We start from the raw sequence: 20,000 nt of genomic DNA, 5'->3' as shown, positions 1-20,000 counted from the left end.
CGGTGGTGATGATGGTGGTGATGATGATGATGGTGGTGATGGTGGTGATGGTGGTGATGGTGGTGACGGTGGTGGTGATGGTGTTGGTGATGGTGGTGATGACGGTGGTGGTGATGGTGGTGACGGTGGTGATGACGGTGGTGATGACGGTGGTGATGGTGACGGTGGTGGTGATGGTGGTGATGGTGGTGGTGGTGATGGTGGTGATGACGGTGGTGATGGTGACGGTGGTGGTGATGGTGGTGATGGTGGTGGTGGTGATGGTGGTGATGGTGGTGTGGTGGTGGTGATGGTGGTGATGGTGGTGGTGGTGATGGTGGTGGTGGTGGTGATGGTGGTGGTGATGGTGGTGATGGTGGTGATGGTGGTGGTGGTGATGGTGGTGACGGTGGTGATGGTGGTGATGGTGGTGGTGGTGATGGTGACGGTGGTGGTGATGGTGGTGATGGTGGTGATGGTGGTGGTGGTGATGGTGGTGGTGATGGTGGTGATGGTGGTGGTGGTGATGGTGGTGATGGTGGTGATGGTGACGGTGGTGGTGATGGTGGTGATGGTGGTGATGGTGGTGGTGGTGGTGGTGATGATGGTGGTGGTGGTGATGGTGATGGTGGTGATGGTGGTGATGGTGGTGATGGTGGTGATGGTGGTGGTGATGGTGGTGTGGTGGTGGTGATGGTGGTGATGATGGTGGTGGTGGTGATGGTGGTGATGGTGGTGTGATGGTGGTGATGGTGGTGATGGTGGTGGTGGTGATGGTGATGGTGGTGATGGTGGTGATGGTGGTGGTGGTGATGGTGGTGGTGATGGTGGTGATGGTGGTGATGGTGGTGTGATGGTGGTGATGGTGGTGATGGTGGTGGTGGTGATGGTGGTGACGGTGGTGATGGTGGTGATGGTGGTGGTGGTGATGGTGACGGTGGTGGTGATGGTGGTGATGGTGGTGATGGTGGTGGTGGTGATGGTGGTGGTGATGGTGGTGATGGTGGTGGTGGTGGTGGTGATGGTGGTGATGGTGGTGATGGTGACGGTGGTGGTGATGGTGGTGATGGTGGTGATGGTGGTGGTGGTGGTGGTGATGATGGTGGTGGTGGTGATGGTGATGGTGGTGATGGTGGTGATGGTGGTGATGGTGGTGATGGTGGTGGTGATGGTGGTGTGGTGGTGGTGATGGTGGTGATGATGGTGGTGGTGGTGGTGATGATGGTGGTGTGGTGGTGGTGGTGGTGATGGTGGTGATGGTGGTGGTGGTGATGGTGGTGATGGTGACGGTGGTGGTGATGGTGGTGATGGTGGTGGTGATGGTGATGGTGGTGACGGTGGTGGTGATGGTGTTGGTGATGGTGGTGATGACGGTGGTGGTGATGGTGGTGGTGATGGTGGTGATGGTGGTGATGGTGGTGGTGGTGATGGTGGTGATGGTGGTGTGATGGTGGTGACGGTGGTGATGACGGTGGTGATGGTGGTGATGGTGATGGTGGTGATGGTGGTGATGGTGATGGTGGTGATGGTGATGGTGGTGATGGTGGTGATGGTGGTGGTGGTGATGGTGGTGATGGTGGTGATGGTGGTGGTGACACTGACAGTGATTCCGTCTCTATGCAGCTATGAATCTAACGTGTAAAATGTCATTATATGAATCTATTATATAAAATGTCATTATATTAATCGAATATGCAACATTTAATTACACGAGTCTAATATGTAATTAAATAATCGATTGTGTAATTCCATTAATCTATTATGTAATATGGATCTCTATGCAACTCTATGGGTCTCTATGGGTATCTATGCAACTTTATGGATTTCTATGCAACTCTATGGGTCTCTATGCAATTTTATGGATTTCTATGCAACTCTATGGGTCTCTATGCAACTCTATGGGTCTCTATGCAACTCTATGGGTCTCTATGCAACTCTATGGGTCTCTATGCAACTCTATGGGTCTCTATGCAACTCTATGGGTCTCTATGCAACTCTATGGGTCTCTATGCAACTCTATGGTTCTCTATGCAACTCTATGGGTCTCTATGCAACTCTATGGGTCTCTATGCAACTCTATGGGTCTCTATGCAACTCTATGGTTCTCTATGCAACTCTATGGGTCTCTATGCAACTCTATGGGTCTCTATGCAACTCTATGCAACTCTATGGATCTCTATGCAACTCTATGGATCTCTATGCAACTCTATGGATCTCTATGCAACTCTATGGATCTCTGTGTAACTCTATGGATCTCTATGCAACTCTATGGATTGCTATGCAACTCTATGGGTCTCTATGCAACTCTGTGGGTCTCTATGCAACTCTATGGATATCTATGCAACTCTATGAATCTCTATGCAACTCTATGGATCTCTATGCAACTCTATGGGTCTCTATGCAACTCTATGGGTATCTATGCAACTATGGATCTCTGTGCAACTCTACGGGTCTCTATGCAACTATATGGGTCTCTATGCAACTCTATGGGTCTCTATGCAATTCTATGGATCTCTGTGCAACTCTACGGGTCTCTATGCAACTCTATGCAACTCTATGGGTCTCTATGCAACTCTATGGATATCTAAGCAACTCTATGGATCTCTATGCATCTCTATGGGTCTCTATGCAACTTGATAAAGGCCCGCCCCCCCCCCCCCCCACCTCTCCTGATTCATCCCGGGGGAGGCAGTGACGGGCTGGGGGGAGCGGCTCAGGCAAGGGGCCAGGATGCGTGCAGGGAGCCAGGCCGCAGGGCCGTGCGGGTTTGACAGAGCCCCCGCGTCTCGCGCGTGTGGTGAGGGAAGCGATGGGTGAAGAGAGAGAGAGAGAGGGGGTAGAGAGAGAGAGAGACAGAGTTAAAGGGAGAGATCGAGAGAGAGATGAGGAGAGATAAAGAGAGAGAGAGAGAGGCAGGGGACTGGGCCGTGAGCCCTACGCGGCCGCCATTACTGTGAGGGGAGGGGTGGGGGGGTGAACTACCGGCGGCCATTTTACGAAGGGTGTTAGCCACGCCCCCAATGACTCACGCAGTCAGTCACCCACTCAGTTAGTCACTCACTCAGTCACCCACTCAGTTAGTCACCCACTCAGTCACCCACTCAGTCAGTCAGTCACCCACTCAGTCAGTTACTCAGTCGTTCACTCAGTCAGTTAGTCAGTTACTCACTCTGTCAGTTAGTCAGTCACCCACTCAGTCAGTCACTCAGTCACCCACTCAGTCAGTCAGTCACTCAGTCAGTCACTCAGTCAGTCACTCAGTCAGTTAGTCAGTTACTCACTCAGTCAGTTAGTCAGTTACTCACTCAGTCACTCAGTCACCCACTCAGTCAGTTACTCAGTCACCCACTCAGTCACTCTGTCAGTCAGTCATTCACTCAGTCAGTCAGTCACCCACTCACTCAGTCAGTTAGTCAGTTACTCAGTCACTCACTCAGTCACCCACTCAGTCAGTCAGTCACTCAGTCAGTCACTCAGTCAGTTAGTCAGTTACTCACTCAGTCAGTTAGTCAGTCACCCACTCAGTCAGTCACTCAGTCACCCACTCAGTCAGTCACTCAGTCAGTTACTCAGTCAGTCACTCAGTCAGTTAGTCAGTTACTCACTCAGTCAGTTAGTCAGTTACTCACTCACTCAGTCACTCAGTCACCCACTCAGTCAGTTACTCAGTCACCCACTCAGTCACACTGTCAGTCAGTCATTCACTCAGTCAGTCAGTCACCCACTCACTCAGTCACCCACTCAGTCAGTCAGTCACTCAGTCAGTCACTCAGTCAGTTAGTCAGTTACTCACTCAGTCAGTTAGTCAGTTACTCACTCAGTCACCCACTCCGTCAGTTACTCAGTCACCCACTCTCTCAGTCACTCAGTCACCCACTCAGTCACTCACTCACTCAGTCACCCACTCAGTCAGTCACCCACTCAGTCACTCTGTCAGTCAGTCATTCACTCAGTCACTCAGTCAGTCACCCACTCAGTCAGTTAGTCAGTTACTCAGTCACTCACTCAGTTACCCACTCAGTCAGTCAGTCACTCAGTAAGTTACTCAGTCAGTTACTCAGTCAGTCAGTCAGTCACTCAGTCAGTCACCCACTCAGTCAGTCAGTCACTCACTCAGTCACCCACTCAGTCAGTCAGTCACTCAGTCACTCAGTCACTCACTCAGTCACTCACTCAGTCACCCATTCAGTCACTCACTCACCCAGTCACTCACTCAGTCACTCACTCAGTCATTCAGTCAGTCACTCAATCAGTCACTCAGTCAGTCAGTCACCCACTCAGTCACTCACTCAGTCACCCACTCAGTCATTCAGTCAGTTATTTACTCAGTCACTCAGTCACTCACTCAGTCACCCAGTCACTCACCCAGTCACTCAGTCACCCACTCAGTCACTCACTCAGTCACCCATTCAGTCACTCACTCACCCAGTCACTCAGTCACCCACTCAGTCACTCAGTCAATTACTCAGTCACCCACTCAGTCAGTTACTCAGTCACCTACTCAGTTACTCACTCAGTTAGTCACCCAGTCACTCAGTCACACACTCAGTCAGTTATTCACCCAGTCACTCAGTTAGTCATCCACTTAGTCACTCAGTCAGTGATTCACCCAGTCACTCAGTTAGTCACCCACTTAGTCGCTCAATCACTCATTCACCCAGTCACTCACACAGACAGTCACTCAGTCACTCAGTCAGTCACCCAGTCACCGACTCACTCACCAAGTTACTCACACAGTCACTCAATAAGTCACTCAGTCAGTCATCACTCAGTCAGTCACTCAGTCACATAGTCACTCAATCAGTCACTAAGTCACTCACTCAGTCAGACAGTTACTTAGTTAGTCACTCAGTCACATAGTCACTCAATCAGTCACTAAGTCACTCACTCAGTCACTCACTCAGTCAGACAGTTACTTAGTCAGTCACTCAGTCACATAGTCACTCAATCAGTCACTCACTCAGCCACTCACTCAGTCAGACAGTTACTTAGTCAGTCACTCAGTCACCCAGTCCCTCAATCAGTCACTAAGTCACTCACTCAGTCACTCACTCAGTCAGACAGTTACTTAGTCAGTCACTCAGTCACATAGTCACTCAATCAGTCACTCACTCAGCCACTCACTCAGTCAGACAGTTACTTAGTCAGTCACTCAGTCACATAGTCACTCAATCAGTCACTAAGTCACTCACTCAGTCACTCACTCAGTCAGACAGTTACTTAGTTAGTCACTCAGTCACATAGTCACTCAATCAGTCACTAAGTCACTCACTCAGTCACTCACTCAGTCAGACAGTTACTTAGTCAGTCACTCACTCACCCAGTCCCTCACTCAGTCAATCACCCAGTCACTCACTAACTCAGTCACTCACTCAGTCACCCACTCAGTCACTTAGCCACCACCTACCCACATACCCACCCACTCACCCGAATGCTATCTTGCGATAACAGGACCCTGCGGGGTGGGCTGGTAGGAATAATACTAATACCGGTTCAGGGATATCGACCGCACACACACGTGCACACACACACGCACACACACACGCACACACACGCGCACACACGCGCACACACGCGCACACACACACGCACATACGCGCACACACGCACGCACACACACGTGCACACACACACGCACACACACACGCACACACACGCGCACACACACACGCACATACGCGCACACACGCACGCACACACACGTGCACACACACACGCACACACACACGCACACACACGCGCACACACACACGCACATACGCGCACACACGCACGCACACACACACGCACATACGCGCACACACGCACATACACGCACACACACGCACACACACCGCACGCACACACACGCGCACACACACACACGCACATACGCGCACACACGCACATACACGCACACGCACACACACCGCACGCACACACACGCACACACACGCACACACACCGCACGCACACACACACACACACACGTACACACACATGCACGCACGCACACGTAATGAAGTTGTGTTGCTACGCTTCCAGTTCGCCATGAATAACGATCCGAAGCCCAATAGCGCCCATTCATCACGCCGCTCGAGTGGGCCGGACACGCACACACACGCACACGCGCACACACACGCACACACACGCGCACACACACGCGCACACACACGCACGCACGCAAACACACACGCACACACACACACACGCGCACACACACGCACACACACACGCACACACACACGCACGCACACACACGCACGCGCATACACACGCACACACACACGTACACACACACACGCGCACGCACACACACACGCACGCACGCGCACACACGCGCACACACACACACGCACCTCTCACCTGCAAGGCAGCGGTCGCCGCTTCTCCTCCCACATCTCTCGTCGCGACAGCTGTAACGATGGTGCAAGTTTGTCTTTATCATCAATTCCTCCTCCACCCCTCCCCGCCACTGTTCACCCACCAGAATAAACGAGTTCGCCCATAGTCAGTCGATCAAAACGTTTCGCCGTGAGGCGCCGCAAGCGACGGCCATCTTGTTTAATTCACAGATCGAAAGGGGGAGCGGGCGGCCATCTTGTCGGACAGGGTCATGCCAAGTGTTTGCAGTAGGGGGCGATGTTGATACACGGACGGACGGACGGACGGACGGACGGACGGACGGACGGACGGACGGACGGACGATATAATCTATTGGTGGTCTGGTCAACTTCGTTCCTACCAGTATAAACCGAATTATATCTGGAGATTTAAAACGAACGATACCTGGTGATGTCAACGAAAGGTACCTGTAATTTCGATGTAAAGCTTTCGTGACTGCAGGGATTCATCTTCTTGGTTCTTTCGGTAAAGGCATCACGTAGAAGGGAAAAAATAAAATAACACAAATAAAACATAATACAATACAAGTCTCCCTTCTACGTGCCTTTACCGAAAGCACCAAGAAGATGAAAGGTACCTGGTTTGTATCAAACCCGTATGGTATCTGTACTCATCTTCTTGGTTCTTTCGGTAAAGTCACGTAGAAGGGAAGTAATAAAATAATAAAAATAAAACATAATAAAACAATTCTCACGACGTTTCGGCCACAACGCAAGCAGCCGTCCTCAGGCTGCTTGCGTTGTGGCCTGAGGACAGCTGCTTGCGTTGTGGCCGAAACGTCGTGAGAATTGTTTTATTATGTTTTATTTTTATTATTTTATTACTTCCCTTCTACGTGACTTTACCGAAAGAACCAAGAAGATGAATCCCTGCAGTCACGAAAGCTTTAAATCGGTATCTGTACTCTTTGGTTCTTTCGGTAAAGTCACGTAGGTATAAAATAAAATCGATCACGATGCAAACACAAGTATCCGTCATCAGGTCGGGAAGCACCGATGGACGCTTGTGTTACGCCCGAAACGTCGTGATTTGTTTTATTTAATGCCTACGTGACTTTACCGAAATAAATTTCGATTTAAAGCGTTCGTGACTGCAGGGATTCATCTTCTTGGTTCTTTCTTTCTTTCTTTTGCATTTTATTATGTTTTAATTGTATTATTTTATTATTTCCCTTCTACGTGATGACTTTACCGAAAGAACCAAGAAGATTTACCGAAAGAACCAAGGTGTATGGATTCCTGCGGTCACGAAAGCTTTAAATCAAGATCGAATGGTATCTGGTTTGTGCCAAACCCGAATGGTATCTGGTGATGTAAACCGAGTGGTATCTGGTGATGTAAACCGAGTGGCATCTGGTGATGTAAACCGAATGGTATCTGGTGATGTAAGCCGAATGGCATCTGGTGATGTAAACCGAATGGCATCTGGTGATGTAAGGCGAATGGCATCTGGTGATGTAAGGCGAATGGCATCTGGTGATGTAAACCGAATGGCATCTGGTGATGTAAACCGAATGGTATCTGGTGATGTAAACCGAATGGTATCTGGTGATGTAAACCGAGTGGCATCTGGTGATGTAAACCGAGTGGCATCTGGTGATGTAAACCGAGTGGCATCTGGTGATGTAATCCGAGTGGCATCTGGTGATGTAAACCGAGTGGCATCTGGTGATGTAAACCGAGTGGCATCTGGTGATGTAAACCGAGTGGCATCTGGTGATGTAAACCGAATGGCATCTGGTGATGTAAACCGAGTGGCATCTGGTGATGTAATCCGAGTGGCATCTGGTGATGTAAACCGAGTGGCATCTGGTGATGTAAACCGAGTGGCATCTGGTGATGTAATCCGAGTGGCATCTGGTGATGTAAACCGAGTGGCATCTGGTGATGTAAACCGAGTGGCATCTGGTGATGTAATCCGAGTGGCATCTGGCGATGTAAACCGAATGGCATCTGGTGATGTAAACCGAGTGGCATCTGGTGATGTAAACCGAGTGGCATCTGGTGATGTAAGCCGAGTGGCATCTGGTGATGTAAGGCGAATGGTATCTGGTGATGTAAACCGAATGGCATCTGGTGATGTAAACTGAGTGGCATCTGGTGATGTAAACCGAGTGGCATCTGGTGATGTAAGCCGAGTGGCATCTGGTGATGTAAGGCGAATGGTATCTGGTGATGTAAACCGAATGGCATCTGGTGATGTAAACCGAGTGGCACCTGGTGATGTAAACCGAATGGCATCTGGTGATGTAAGGCGAATGGCATCTGGTGATGTAAGGCGAATGGTATCTGGTGATGTAAACCGAGTGGCATCTGGTGATGTAAACCGAGTGGTATCTGGTGATGTAAACCGAGTGGCATCTGGTGATGTAAACCGAGTGGCATCTGGTGATGTAAACCGAGTGGCATCTGGTGATGTAAACCGAGTGGCATCTGGTGATGTAAACCGAGTGGCATCTGGTGATGTAAACCGAGTGGCATCTGGTGATGTAAACCGAGTGGCATCTGGTGATGTAAACCGAGTGGCATCTGGTGATGTAAACCGAGTGGCATCTGGTGATGTAAACCGAGTGGCATCTGGTGATGTAAACCGAATGGCATCTGGTGATGTAAACCGAGTGGCATCTGGTGATGTAAACCGAGTGGGATCTGGTGATGTAAACCGAGTGGCATCTGGTGATGTAAACCGAGTGGCATCTGGTGATGTAAACCGAGTGGCATCTGGTGATGTAAACCGAGTGGCATCTGGTGATGTAAACCGAGTGGCATCTGGTGATGTAAGCCGAATGGTATCTGGTGATGTAAACCGAGTGGCATCTGGTGATGTAAACCGAGTGGTATCTGGTGATGTAAACCGAGTGGCATCTGGTGATGTAAACCGAGTGGCATCTGGTGATGTAAACCGAGTGGCATCTGGTGATGTAAACCGAGTGGCATCTGGTGATGTAAACCGAGTGGTATCTGGTGATGTAAACCGAGTGGCATCTGGTGATGTAAACCGAATGGCATCTGGTGATGTAAACCGAGTGGCATCTGGTGATGTAAACCGAGTGGCATCTGGTGATGTAAACCGAATGGTATCTTTGTATATGGGGAGCGAGAGTTTTGGGAGTGTCTGAATATCTGAACATTGGTGCTTAACTCTACTTTACTCTCTCCCTTCCCTCTCCTCCACCACCATCACCACCATCACCACTTCCATCACCACCTCCACCATCACCATCACCACCACCATCACCTCCACCACCTTCACCACCTCCACCACCACCTCCACCACCACCATCACCACCTCCTCCACCATCACCACCACCATCACCACCACCTCCATTACCACCACCACCACCTCCACCTTCACCACCTCCACCACCGCCACCACCTCCACCACCTCCTTCACCTCCTTCACCACCACCACCTCAATTACCACCTCCACCTCCACCACCTCCTTCACCTCCACCACCACCACCTCCACCACCTCCTTCACCTCCTTCACCACCACCACCTCCATTACCACCACCACCTCCACCACCTCCTTCACCTCCACCTCCACCACCACCATCTCCATTACCACCACCACCACCACCACCATCACCTCCACCACCACCTCCTTCACCCCCTTCACCATCTCCACCTCCACCATCACCATCACTACCACCACCATCTCCATTACCACCACCACCACCACCTCCTTCACCACCTCCACCATCACCACCTCCACCACCACCACCACCTCCTTCACCACCACCACCTCCATTACCACCACCCCCACCATCTCCATTACCACCACCACCACCACCACCATCACCTCCACCACCACCTCCTTCACCCCCTTCACCATCTCCACCTCCACCACCACCACCACCACCATCCCCTAGGCCAGGCGTGCCCCTAGGCATGGCTTCAGCTGTTGGAAGCTACAGACAACAACAGCAGCAGCAGCAACAGCAGCAGCAACATTCACACAGCAACAACAACAACAGCAGCAGCAACAACAACAACAGCAGCGGCGTTGGTGGCAGCGGTGGCATCTCCCGCGCACGTCCCAGAGGCGCGCCGAGTCTTTCCCCGGAGCGGACCTGCAGGTTGGCCGGTCCCTACGAGGCCCTGTGTAGCGGCCACGATTCCCCGTCGCCTCCGTGCGGCGTCTCCGCCGCGCCCGGCGGCGTCGTCACCTCCGACGAGTCGTCCCCAATCGCGTCGTCCTCCGTTGTGTCGTCCTCGGTGGCTGGAGTGGGGTTGACCGGTGGTGGTGGTGGTGGTGAGGTGAGGGCTTCTTGGTGTGGTGTGTGTTGTAGTGTGTTGTAGTATATAGTAGTGTAGTGTGTAGTGTGTTGTAGTGTGTAGTAGTAGTGTAGTGTAGTGTGTTGTGTGTTGTAGTATATAGTAGTGTAGTGTGTAGTGTGTTGTAGTATATAGTAGTGTAGTGTGTAGTGTGTTGTAGTGTGTAGTAGTAGTGTAGTGTAGTGTGTTGTGTGTTGTAGTATATAGTAGTGTAGTGTGTAGTGTGTTGTAGTATGTAGTGTGTAGTGTAGTGTGTTGTGTGTTGTAGTATATAGTAGTGTAGTGTGTAGTGTGTTGTATTATGTAGTGTGTAGTGTAGTGTGTTGTGTGTTGTAGTATATAGTAGTGTAGTGTGTAGTGTGTAGTAGTAGTGTAGTGTGTTGTGTGTTGTAGTATATAGTAGTGTAGTGTGTAGTGTGTTGTGGTGTGTTGTAGTGTGTAGTGTGTAGTGTGTTGTGTTGTATGTAGTAGTGTAGTTGTAGTAGTGTGTTGTGTGTAGTAGTGTAGTGTAGTGTGTAGTGTGTTGTAGTGTGTTGTAGTAGTGTGTTGTGTGTAGTAGTAGTGTAGTGTTGTGTGTAGTGTGTAGTGTGTAGTAGTAGTAGTGTAGTGTGTAGTGTGTAGTGTTGTAGTGTAGTGTGTTGTAGTGTGTTGTGTAGTGTGTAGTAGTGTAGTGTGTTGTAGTGTAGTGTGTTGTAGTGTGTTGTAGTGTTGTAGTGTGTAGTGTGTTGTAGTGTTGTGTGTTGTAGTGTGTAGTGTGTTGTGTAGTGTGTAGTAGTAGTGTGTTGTAGTGTGTTGTAGTGTGTTGTAGTGTGGTGTGTGTAGTGTGTAGTAGTGTAGTGTGTGTAGTGTGTAGTAGTAGTGTAGTGTGTAGTAGTAGTGTGTGTAGTGTGTGTAGTGTGTTGTAGTGTGTTGTAGTGTGGTGTGTTGTAGTGTGTAGTAGTAGTGTAGTGTGTAGTGCGTTGTGTAGTGTGTTGTGTAGTGTGTTGTAGTGTATTGTGTGGTGTGTAGTGTGTTGTAGTGTGGTGGTGTTAGTGTTTAGTAGTAGTCTAGTAGTAGTGTAGTGTGTAGTAGTAGTGTAGTAGTAGTGTAGTGTGTAGTAGTAGTGTAGTAGTAGTGTAGTGTATAGTAGTGTAGTGTGTAGTAGTAGTGTAGTGTTGTGTGTAGTGTGTTGTAGTGTAGTGTATAGTGTAGTGTATAGTAGTGTAGTGTGTAGTAGTGTAGTGTGTAGTAGTAGTGTAGTAGTAGTGTAGTGTAGTGTGTAGTAGTAGTGTACTGTGTTGTAGTGTAGTAGTAGCGTGTAGTAGTAGTAGTGTAGTGTGTTGTAGTGTATAGTAGTAGTCTAGTAGTAGTAGTGTAGTGTGTAGTAGTGTGTAGTAGTAGTAGTGTGTAGTAGTAGTAGTGTAGTGTGTAGTAGTGTGTAGTAGTAGTGTAGTAGTAGTGTAGTGTGTAGTAGTAGTGTACTGTGTTGTAGTGTAGTAGTAGTGTAGTAGTAGTGTAGTGTGTAGTAGTGTGTAGTAGTAGTGTAGTAGTAGTGTAGTGTGTAGTAGTAGTGTAGTAGTAGTGTAGTGTGTAGTAGTAGTGTAGTAGTAGTGTAGTGTGTAGTAGTAGTGTAGTAGTAGTGTAGTGTGTAGTAGTAGTGTAGTGTGTAGTAGTAGTGTAGTAGTAGTGTAGTGTGTAGTAGTAGTGTAGTAGTAGTGTAGTGTGTTGTAGTGTATAGTAGTAGTGTGTTGTAGTGTATAGTAGTAGTAGTGTAGTAGTAGTCTAGTAGTAGTAGTGTAGTTGTAGTGTAGTGTGTAGTAGTGTGTAGTAGTAGTGTAGTGTGTTGTAGTGTGTAGTGTGTAGTAGTAGTGTAGTGTTGTGTGTAGTGTGTTATAGTGTAGTGTATAGTGTAGTGTATAGTAGTAGTCTAGTAGTAGTGGTGTAGTGTGTAGTAGTAGTGTAGTAGTAGTGTAGTGTGTAGTAGTAGTGTAGTAGTAGTGTAGTGTGTAGTGTGTAGTGTGTTGTAGTGTGTAGTAGTAGTCTAGTAGTAGTCTAGTAGTAGTGTGTAGTAGTAGTGTAGTGTTGTGTGTTGTGTGTAGTGTGTTGTAGTTATAGTATAGTGTAGTGTGTAGTGTGTTGTAGTGTGTAGTTGTAGTGTAGTAGTAGTGTGTAGTGTGTTGTAGTGTGTAGTAGTAGTGTAGTGTAGTGTGTTGTAGTGTGTAGTAGTGTGTAGCAGTAGTGTAGTGTAGTGTGTAGTGTGTTGTAGTGTGTAGTAGTAGTGTAGTAGCAGTGTGTAGTGTGTAGTAGTGTGTAGCAGTAGTGTAGTGTAGTGTGTAGTGTGTTGTAGTGTGTAGCAGTAGTGTAGTGTAGTGTGTAGTGTGTTGTAGTGTGTAGCAGTAGTGTAGTGTAGTGTGTTGTAGTGTGTAGTAGTGTGTTGTAGTGTAGTAGCAGTGTGTAGTGTGTTGTAGTGTGTAGCAGTAGTGTAGTAGTGTGTAGTGTGTTGTAGTGTGTAGCAGTAGTGTAGTGTAGTGTGTAGTGTGTTGTAGTTATAGTATAGTGTAGTGTATCGTGTAGTGTATAGTGTATCGTGTAGTGTATAGTGTAGTGTGTAGTGTAGTGTGTTGTAGTGTAGTAGTAGTCTCCCCCCTCACTCCCCCCCCCCACACACATCTCCCAGGGCTCTGTAGGCCTGGAGGCGTCTCTACTGCACCCTGCTGCTGCTGCTGCCGCTGCCGTGATGAAGAACGCGAAGATCGCGAGCGTGGCCGTGCAACTCGAGATGAAGGCGCTGTGGGACGAGTTCCACGAGTTGGGCACGGAGATGATCGTCACCAAGGCCGGGCGGTACAATGATGACGCCTTGTTACACTTTATACTACACTATACACTACACTATACACTACATCACTACTATACTACACTACTATACATTATACACTACACTATACACTACTATACACTACACTATACACTACACTACACTATACACTACATCACTACTATAAACTACTATACACTACACTATCCACTACACTATACACTATACACTACACTATACACTACTATACACTATATACTACTATACACTATACACTACTACACTATACACTATTATACACGATACACTACTATACACTATACACTACACTATACACTACACTATACACTACTATACACTATACACTACTATACATTATACACTACACTATACACTACACTATACACTACACTATACACTACTATACACTATACACTACACTACTATACACTATACACTACATCAGTACACTATACACTACTATACACTATACACTACTATACACTATACACTACAATATACTATACACTACTATACACTATACACTACTATACACTATACACTACATCAGTACACTATACACTACTATACACTATACACTACTATACACTATACACTACTATACACTATACACTACATCAGTACACTATACACTACTATACACTATACACTACTATACACTATACACAACTATACACTATACACTACTATACACTATACACTACTATACACTATACACTACATCACTACACTATACACTACTATACACTATACACTACTATACACTATACACTACTATACACTATACACTACAATATACACTACACTATACACTACACTACACTATACACTACAGTATACACTACACTATACACTACACTATACACTATACACTACTATACACTACTATACACTACACTATACACTACACTATACACTACACTATACACGACACTACACTATATACTACACTATACACTACACTATACACTACACTATACACTACTATACACTATACACTACTATACTATACACTACACTATACACTACTATACACTATACACTACTATACTATACACTACACTATACACTACACTACACTATAAATCTCACCTGTATATCAGGCGAGGAAGTCAACATCTCACCTGTAGACCAGGCGAGGTAGTCAACATCTCACCTGTAGACCAGGCGAGGTGGTCAACATCTCACCTGTAGACCAGGCGAGGTAGTCAACATCTCACCTGCAGACCAGGCGAGGTGGTCAACATCTCACCTGTACACCTGGCGAGGTAGTCAACATCTCACCTGCAGACCAGGCGAGGTGGTCAACATCTCACCTGTAGACCAGGCGGGGTAGTCAACATCTCACCTGTAGACCAGGCGAGGTAGTCAACATCTCACCTGTAGACCAGGCGAGGTGGTCAACATCTCACCTGTGTGCCAGGCGAGGTGGTCACCTGTAGACCAGGCGAGGTAACCAACATCTCACCTGTACACCTGGCGAGGTAGTCAACATCTCACCTGTAGACCAGGCGAGGTGGTCAACATCTCACCTGTAGATCAGGCGAGGTAGTCAACATCTCACCTGTGTGCCAGGCGAGGTGGTCACCTGTAGACCAGGCGAGGTAACCAACATCTCACCTGTACACCTGGCGAGGTAGTCAACATCTCACCTGTAGACCAGGCGAGGTGGTCAACATCTCACCTGTAGACCAGGCGAGGTAGTCAACATCTCACCTGTGTGCCATGCGAGGTAGTCAACGTCTCACCTGTAGACCAGGCGAGGTGGTCAATATCTCACCTGTAGACCAGGCGAGGTGGTCAACATCTCACCTGTAGACCAGGCGAGGTAGTCAACATCTCACCTGTAGACCAGGCGAGGTAGTCAACATCTCATCTGTAGACCAGGCGAGGTAGTCAACATCTCACCTGTAGACCAGGCGAGGTAACCAACATCTCACCTGTACACCTGGCGAGGTAGTCAACATCTCACCTGTAGACCAGGCGAGGTGGTCAACATCTCACCTGTAGACCAGGCGAGGTAACCAACATCTCACCTGTACACCTGGCGAGGTAGTCAACATCTCACCTGTAGACCAGGCGAGGTGGTCAACATCTCACCTGTAGACTGGGCGAGGTAGTCAACATCTCACCTGTAGACCAGGCGAGGTAGTCAACATCTCACCTGTAGACCAGGCGAGGTAGTCAACATCTCACCTGTAGACCAGGCGAGGTAGTCAACATCTCACCTGTAGACCAGGCGAGGTAGTCAACATCTCACCTGTAGACCAGGCGAGGTAACCAACATCTCACCTGTACACCTGGCGAGGTAGTCAACATCTCACCTGTAGACCAGGCGAGGTGGTCAACATCTCACCTGTAGACCAGGCGAGGTGGTCAACATCTCACCTGTGTGCCAGGCGAGGTGGTCACCTGTAGACCAGGCGAGGTAGTCAACATCTCACCTGTAGACCAGGCGAGGTAGTCAACATCTCACCTGTAGACCAGGCGAGGTAGTCAACATCTCACCTGTAGACCAGGCGAGGTAGTCAACATCTCACCTGTGTGCCAGGCGAGGTGGTCACCTGTAGACCAGGCGAGGTGGTCAACATCTCACCTGTGTGCCCTACAGGAGGATGTTTCCCACATTCCAGGTGAAGGTGTTCGGCATGGACCCCGTGGCTGACTACGTCCTGCTCATGGACTTTATTCCCGTCGACGACAAGAGATACAGGTGAGGTGCAGGTGTAATAGGTGTGGGACTTTTCTGGTGATGGTGGTGGAGGTGGTGGGGGTGGTGGTGGAGGTGGTGGGGGTGGTGGTGGTGATGGTGCAGGTGTGATAGGTGTGGGACATTTCTGGTGGTGGTGGTGGAGGTGGTGGGGGTGGTGGTGGTGGAGGTGGTGGTGGTGATGGTGGAGGTGGTGGGGGTGGTGGTGGAGGTGGTGGTGGTGGAGGTGGTGGGGGTGGTGGTGGTGGTGGAGGTGGTAGTGGTGGTGATGGTGGAGGAGGTGGGGGTGGTGGTGGTGGTGGAGGTGGTAGTGGTGGTGATGGTGGAGGTGGTGGGGGTGGTGGTGATGGTGGAGGTGGTGGGGGTGGTGGTGGAGGTGGTGGTGGTGGAGGTGGTGGGGGTGGTGGTGGTGGTGGAGGTGGTAGTGGTGGTGATGGTGGAGGTGGTGGGGGTGGTGGTGGTGGTGGAGGTGGTGGTGGTGATGGTGGAGGTGGTGGGGGTGGTGGTGGTGGTGGTGGAGGTGGTGGTGGTGATGGTGGAGGTGGTGGGGGTGGTGGTGGTGGTGGAGGTGGTGGTGGTGATGGTGGAGGTGGCGGTGGTTGAGGTGGTGATGGTGGAGGTGGTGGTGTAGGCGGTGGTGGAGGTGGTGGGGGTGGTGGTGATGGAGGTGGTGGTGTAGGTGGTGGTGGAGGTGGAGGTGGTGGGATTGGTGGTGGTGGGGGTGGGGGTGGGGGTGGAGGTGGCGGTGGTTGAGGTGGTGGAGGTGGTGATGGTGGTGGAGGTGGTGGTGTAGGTGGTGGTGGTGGTGGTGGAGGAGGAGGTCGTGGTGGAGGTAGTGGAGGTAGTGGTGGTGGAGGTGGTGCTGGTGGTGTTGGTGGAGGTGGTGGTGGAGGTGGTGGAGGTGGTGGAGGTGATGGTGGTGGAGGTGGTGGTGGAGGTGGTGGAGGTGGTGGAGGTGGAGGTGGTGGTGGAGGTGGTGGAGGTGGTGGAGGTGATGGTGGTGGAGGTGGTGGTGGAGGTGGTGGAGGTGGTGGAGGTGTAGGTGGTGATGGTGGTGGAGGTGGTGCTGGTGGTGTTGGTGGAGGTGGTGGTGGAGGTGGTGGGGGTGGTGGTGGTGGTGGTGGAGGTGGTGGAGGTGGTGGTGGTGGAGGTGGTGCTGGTGGTGTTGGTGGAGGTGGTGGTGGAGGTGGTGGAGGTGGTGGAGGTGATGGTGGTGGAGGTGGTGGTGGAGGTGGTGGAGGTGGTGGAGGTGGAGGTGGTGGTGGAGGTGGTGGAGGTGGTGGAGGTGATGGTGGTGGAGGTGGTGGTGGAGGTGGTGGAGGTGGTGGAGGTGTAGGTGGTGATGGTGGTGGAGGTGATGGTGGTGGAGGTGATGGTGGTGGAGGTGGAGGAGGTGGTGGTGGAGGTGGTGGAGGTGGTGGAGGTGATGGTTGTGGAGGTGGTGGTGGAGGTGGTGGAGGTGGTGGGGGTGGTGGTGGAGGTGGTGGAGGTGATGGTGGTGGAGGTGGTGGTGGAGGTGGTGGAGGTGGTGGAGGTGTAGGTGGTGATGGTGGTGGAGGTGGTGGTGGTGGAGGTGATGGTGGTGGAGGTGGAGGTGGTGGAGGTGGTGGTGGAGGTGGTGGAGGTGGTGGAGGTGATGGTTGTGGAGGTGGTGGTGGAGGTGGTGGAGGTGGTGGAGGTGGTGGTGGAGGTGGTGGTGGTGGAGGTGGTGGTGGTGGAGGTGGTGGTGGAGGTGGTGGAGGTGGTGGATTTGGTGGTGGAGGTGGTGGAGGTGGTGGGGGTGATGGTTGTGGAGGTGGTGGTGGAGGTGGTGGAGGTGGTGGTGGTGGTGATGGTGGTGGAGGTGGTGGTGGAGGTGGTGGTGGTGGAGGTGGTGGTGGAGGTGGTGGAGGTGGTGGATTTGGTGGTGGAGGTGGTGGAGGTGGTGGAGGTGATGGTGGTGGAGGTGATGGTGGTGGTGATGGTGGTGGAGGTGATGGTGGTGGAGGTGGTGGTGGAGGTGGTGGAGGTGGTGGATTTGGTGGTGGAGGTGGTGGAGGTGGTGGAGGTGATGGTGGTGGAGGTGGTGGTGGAGGTGGTGGAGGTGGTGGAGGTGTAGGTGGTGATGGTGGTGGAGGTGGTGGTGGAGGTGGTGGAGGTGGTGGAGGTGGTGGTGGAGGTGGTGGAGGTGGTGGAGGTGATGGTGGTGGAGGTGGTGGTGGAGGTGGTGGAGGTGGTGGTGGTGGTGGTGGAGGTGGTGGAGGTGGTGGTGGAGGTGGTGGTGGTGGAGGTGATGGTGGTGGAGGTGGTGGTGATGGTGGTGGAGGTGGTGGAGGTGATGGTGGTGGAGGTGGTGGTGGTGGGGGTGTAGGTGGTGATGGTGGTGGAGGTGGTGGTGGAGGTGGTGGAGGTGGTGGTGGAGGTGGTGGTGGTGGAGGTGATGGTGGTGGAGGTGGTGGTGGAGGTGGTGGAGGTGGTGGAGGTGGTGGAGATGGTGGTGGAGGTGGTGGTGGGGGTGGTGGTGGAGGTGATGGTGGTGGAGGTGGTGGAGGTGGTGGTGTAGGTGGTGATGGTGGTGGAGGTGGTGGAGATGGTGGTGGAGGTGGTGGTGGTGGAGGTGGTGGTGGTGGAGGTGATGGTGGTGGAGGTGGTGGAGGTGGAGGTGGTGGAGGTGGTGGTGGTGGAGGTGATGGTGGTGGAGGTGATGGTGGTGGAGGTGGTGGTGGTGGAGGTGGTGGAGGTGGTGGAGGTGGTGGAGGTGGTGGTGGAGGTGGTGGAGGTGGTGGAGGTGGTGGTGGAGGTGGTGGTGGAGGTGGTGGAGGTGGTGGTGGTGGGGGTGGTGGTGGAGGTGGTGGTGGAGGTGGTGGTGGTGGAGGTGATGGTGGTGGTGGTGATGGTGGTGGAGGTGATGGTGGTGGAGGTGGTGGAGGTGGTGGTGGTGGAGGTGATGGTGGTGGAGGTGGTGGAGGTGGTGGTGGTGGTGGTGGTGGAGGTGATGGTGGTGGAGGTGGTGGAGGTGGTGGAGGTGGTGGTGGAGGTGGTGGAGGTGGTGGAGGTGGTGGAGGTGGTGGTGGAGGTGGTGGTGGAGGTGGTGGAGGTGGTGGAGGTGGTGGTGGAGGTGATGGTGGTGGAGGTGGTGGTGGAGGTGGAGGTGGTGGAGGTGCTCCATGACTCACTACGTCGTGAGCCTCTCTCTCTCTCTGTCCACGTGTCTCCCCTCCGTGTCTCTCCCCCCGTGTCTCCCCCCCCGTGTCTCTCCCCGTGTCTCCCCTCCGTGTCTCACCCCCCGTGTCTCACTCCCTGTGTCTCACCCACCCCCCCCCCCGTGTCTCCCCCCCCCCCTCACCAGGTACGCGTTCCACAGCTCTGCGTGGCTTGTGGCTGGCAAGGCGGACCCTGCGATGCCCGGCAGAATCCACGTCCACCCAGACTCGCCGGCACGCGGAGCCACGTGGATGAAGCAAATCGTCTCCTTCGACAAGCTCAAGCTCACCAACAACCTGCTGGACGACAACGGGCACGTGAGTCGCTCGCTCGCTCGCTCACACGCTCGCTCGCTCGCTCACTCGCTCAGTCGCTCACTCGCTCACTCGCTCACTCGCTCACTCGCTCACTCACTCGCTATCTCACTCAGTCATTCACTCAATCAATCACTCACTCGCTCGCTCACACACTCACACACTCGCTCGCTCACTCACACACTCGCTCACTCACTCGCTCACACACTCACTCGCTCGCTCACACACTCACAAACTCGCTCGCTCACTCGCTCACTCACACACTCGCTCGCTCGCTCGCTCGCTCACACACTCGCTCGCTCGCTCACACACTCACACACTCGCTCGCTCGCTCG

At 51.5% G+C, this 20,000-nt stretch overlaps 1 protein-coding gene across 1 annotated transcript in view; it reads left to right on the top strand.

The window, feature by feature from the left end:
* Positions 1-19,668, top strand: part of LOC144952984 (T-box transcription factor TBX1-like) — a gene marked incomplete at its 3' end in the record, with an annotated part of 36,461 nt that extends 16,793 nt beyond the window's left edge. The window contains 4 exon segments of the mRNA XM_078883466.1: positions 10,442-10,580; positions 13,297-13,463; positions 16,070-16,171; positions 19,497-19,668. Coding sequence (XP_078739592.1) covers positions 10,442-10,580; positions 13,297-13,463; positions 16,070-16,171; positions 19,497-19,668 — 580 coding nt within the window.
* Positions 19,669-20,000: the final 332 nt, after the last annotated feature.

This window comes from Lampetra fluviatilis, chromosome 71, assembly GCF_964198595.1.
Source record: "Lampetra fluviatilis chromosome 71, kcLamFluv1.1, whole genome shotgun sequence".
NCBI classification, from domain to species: domain Eukaryota; kingdom Metazoa; phylum Chordata; class Hyperoartia; order Petromyzontiformes; family Petromyzontidae; genus Lampetra; species Lampetra fluviatilis.
This window is presented reverse-complemented; position numbering and strand designations above follow the sequence as displayed.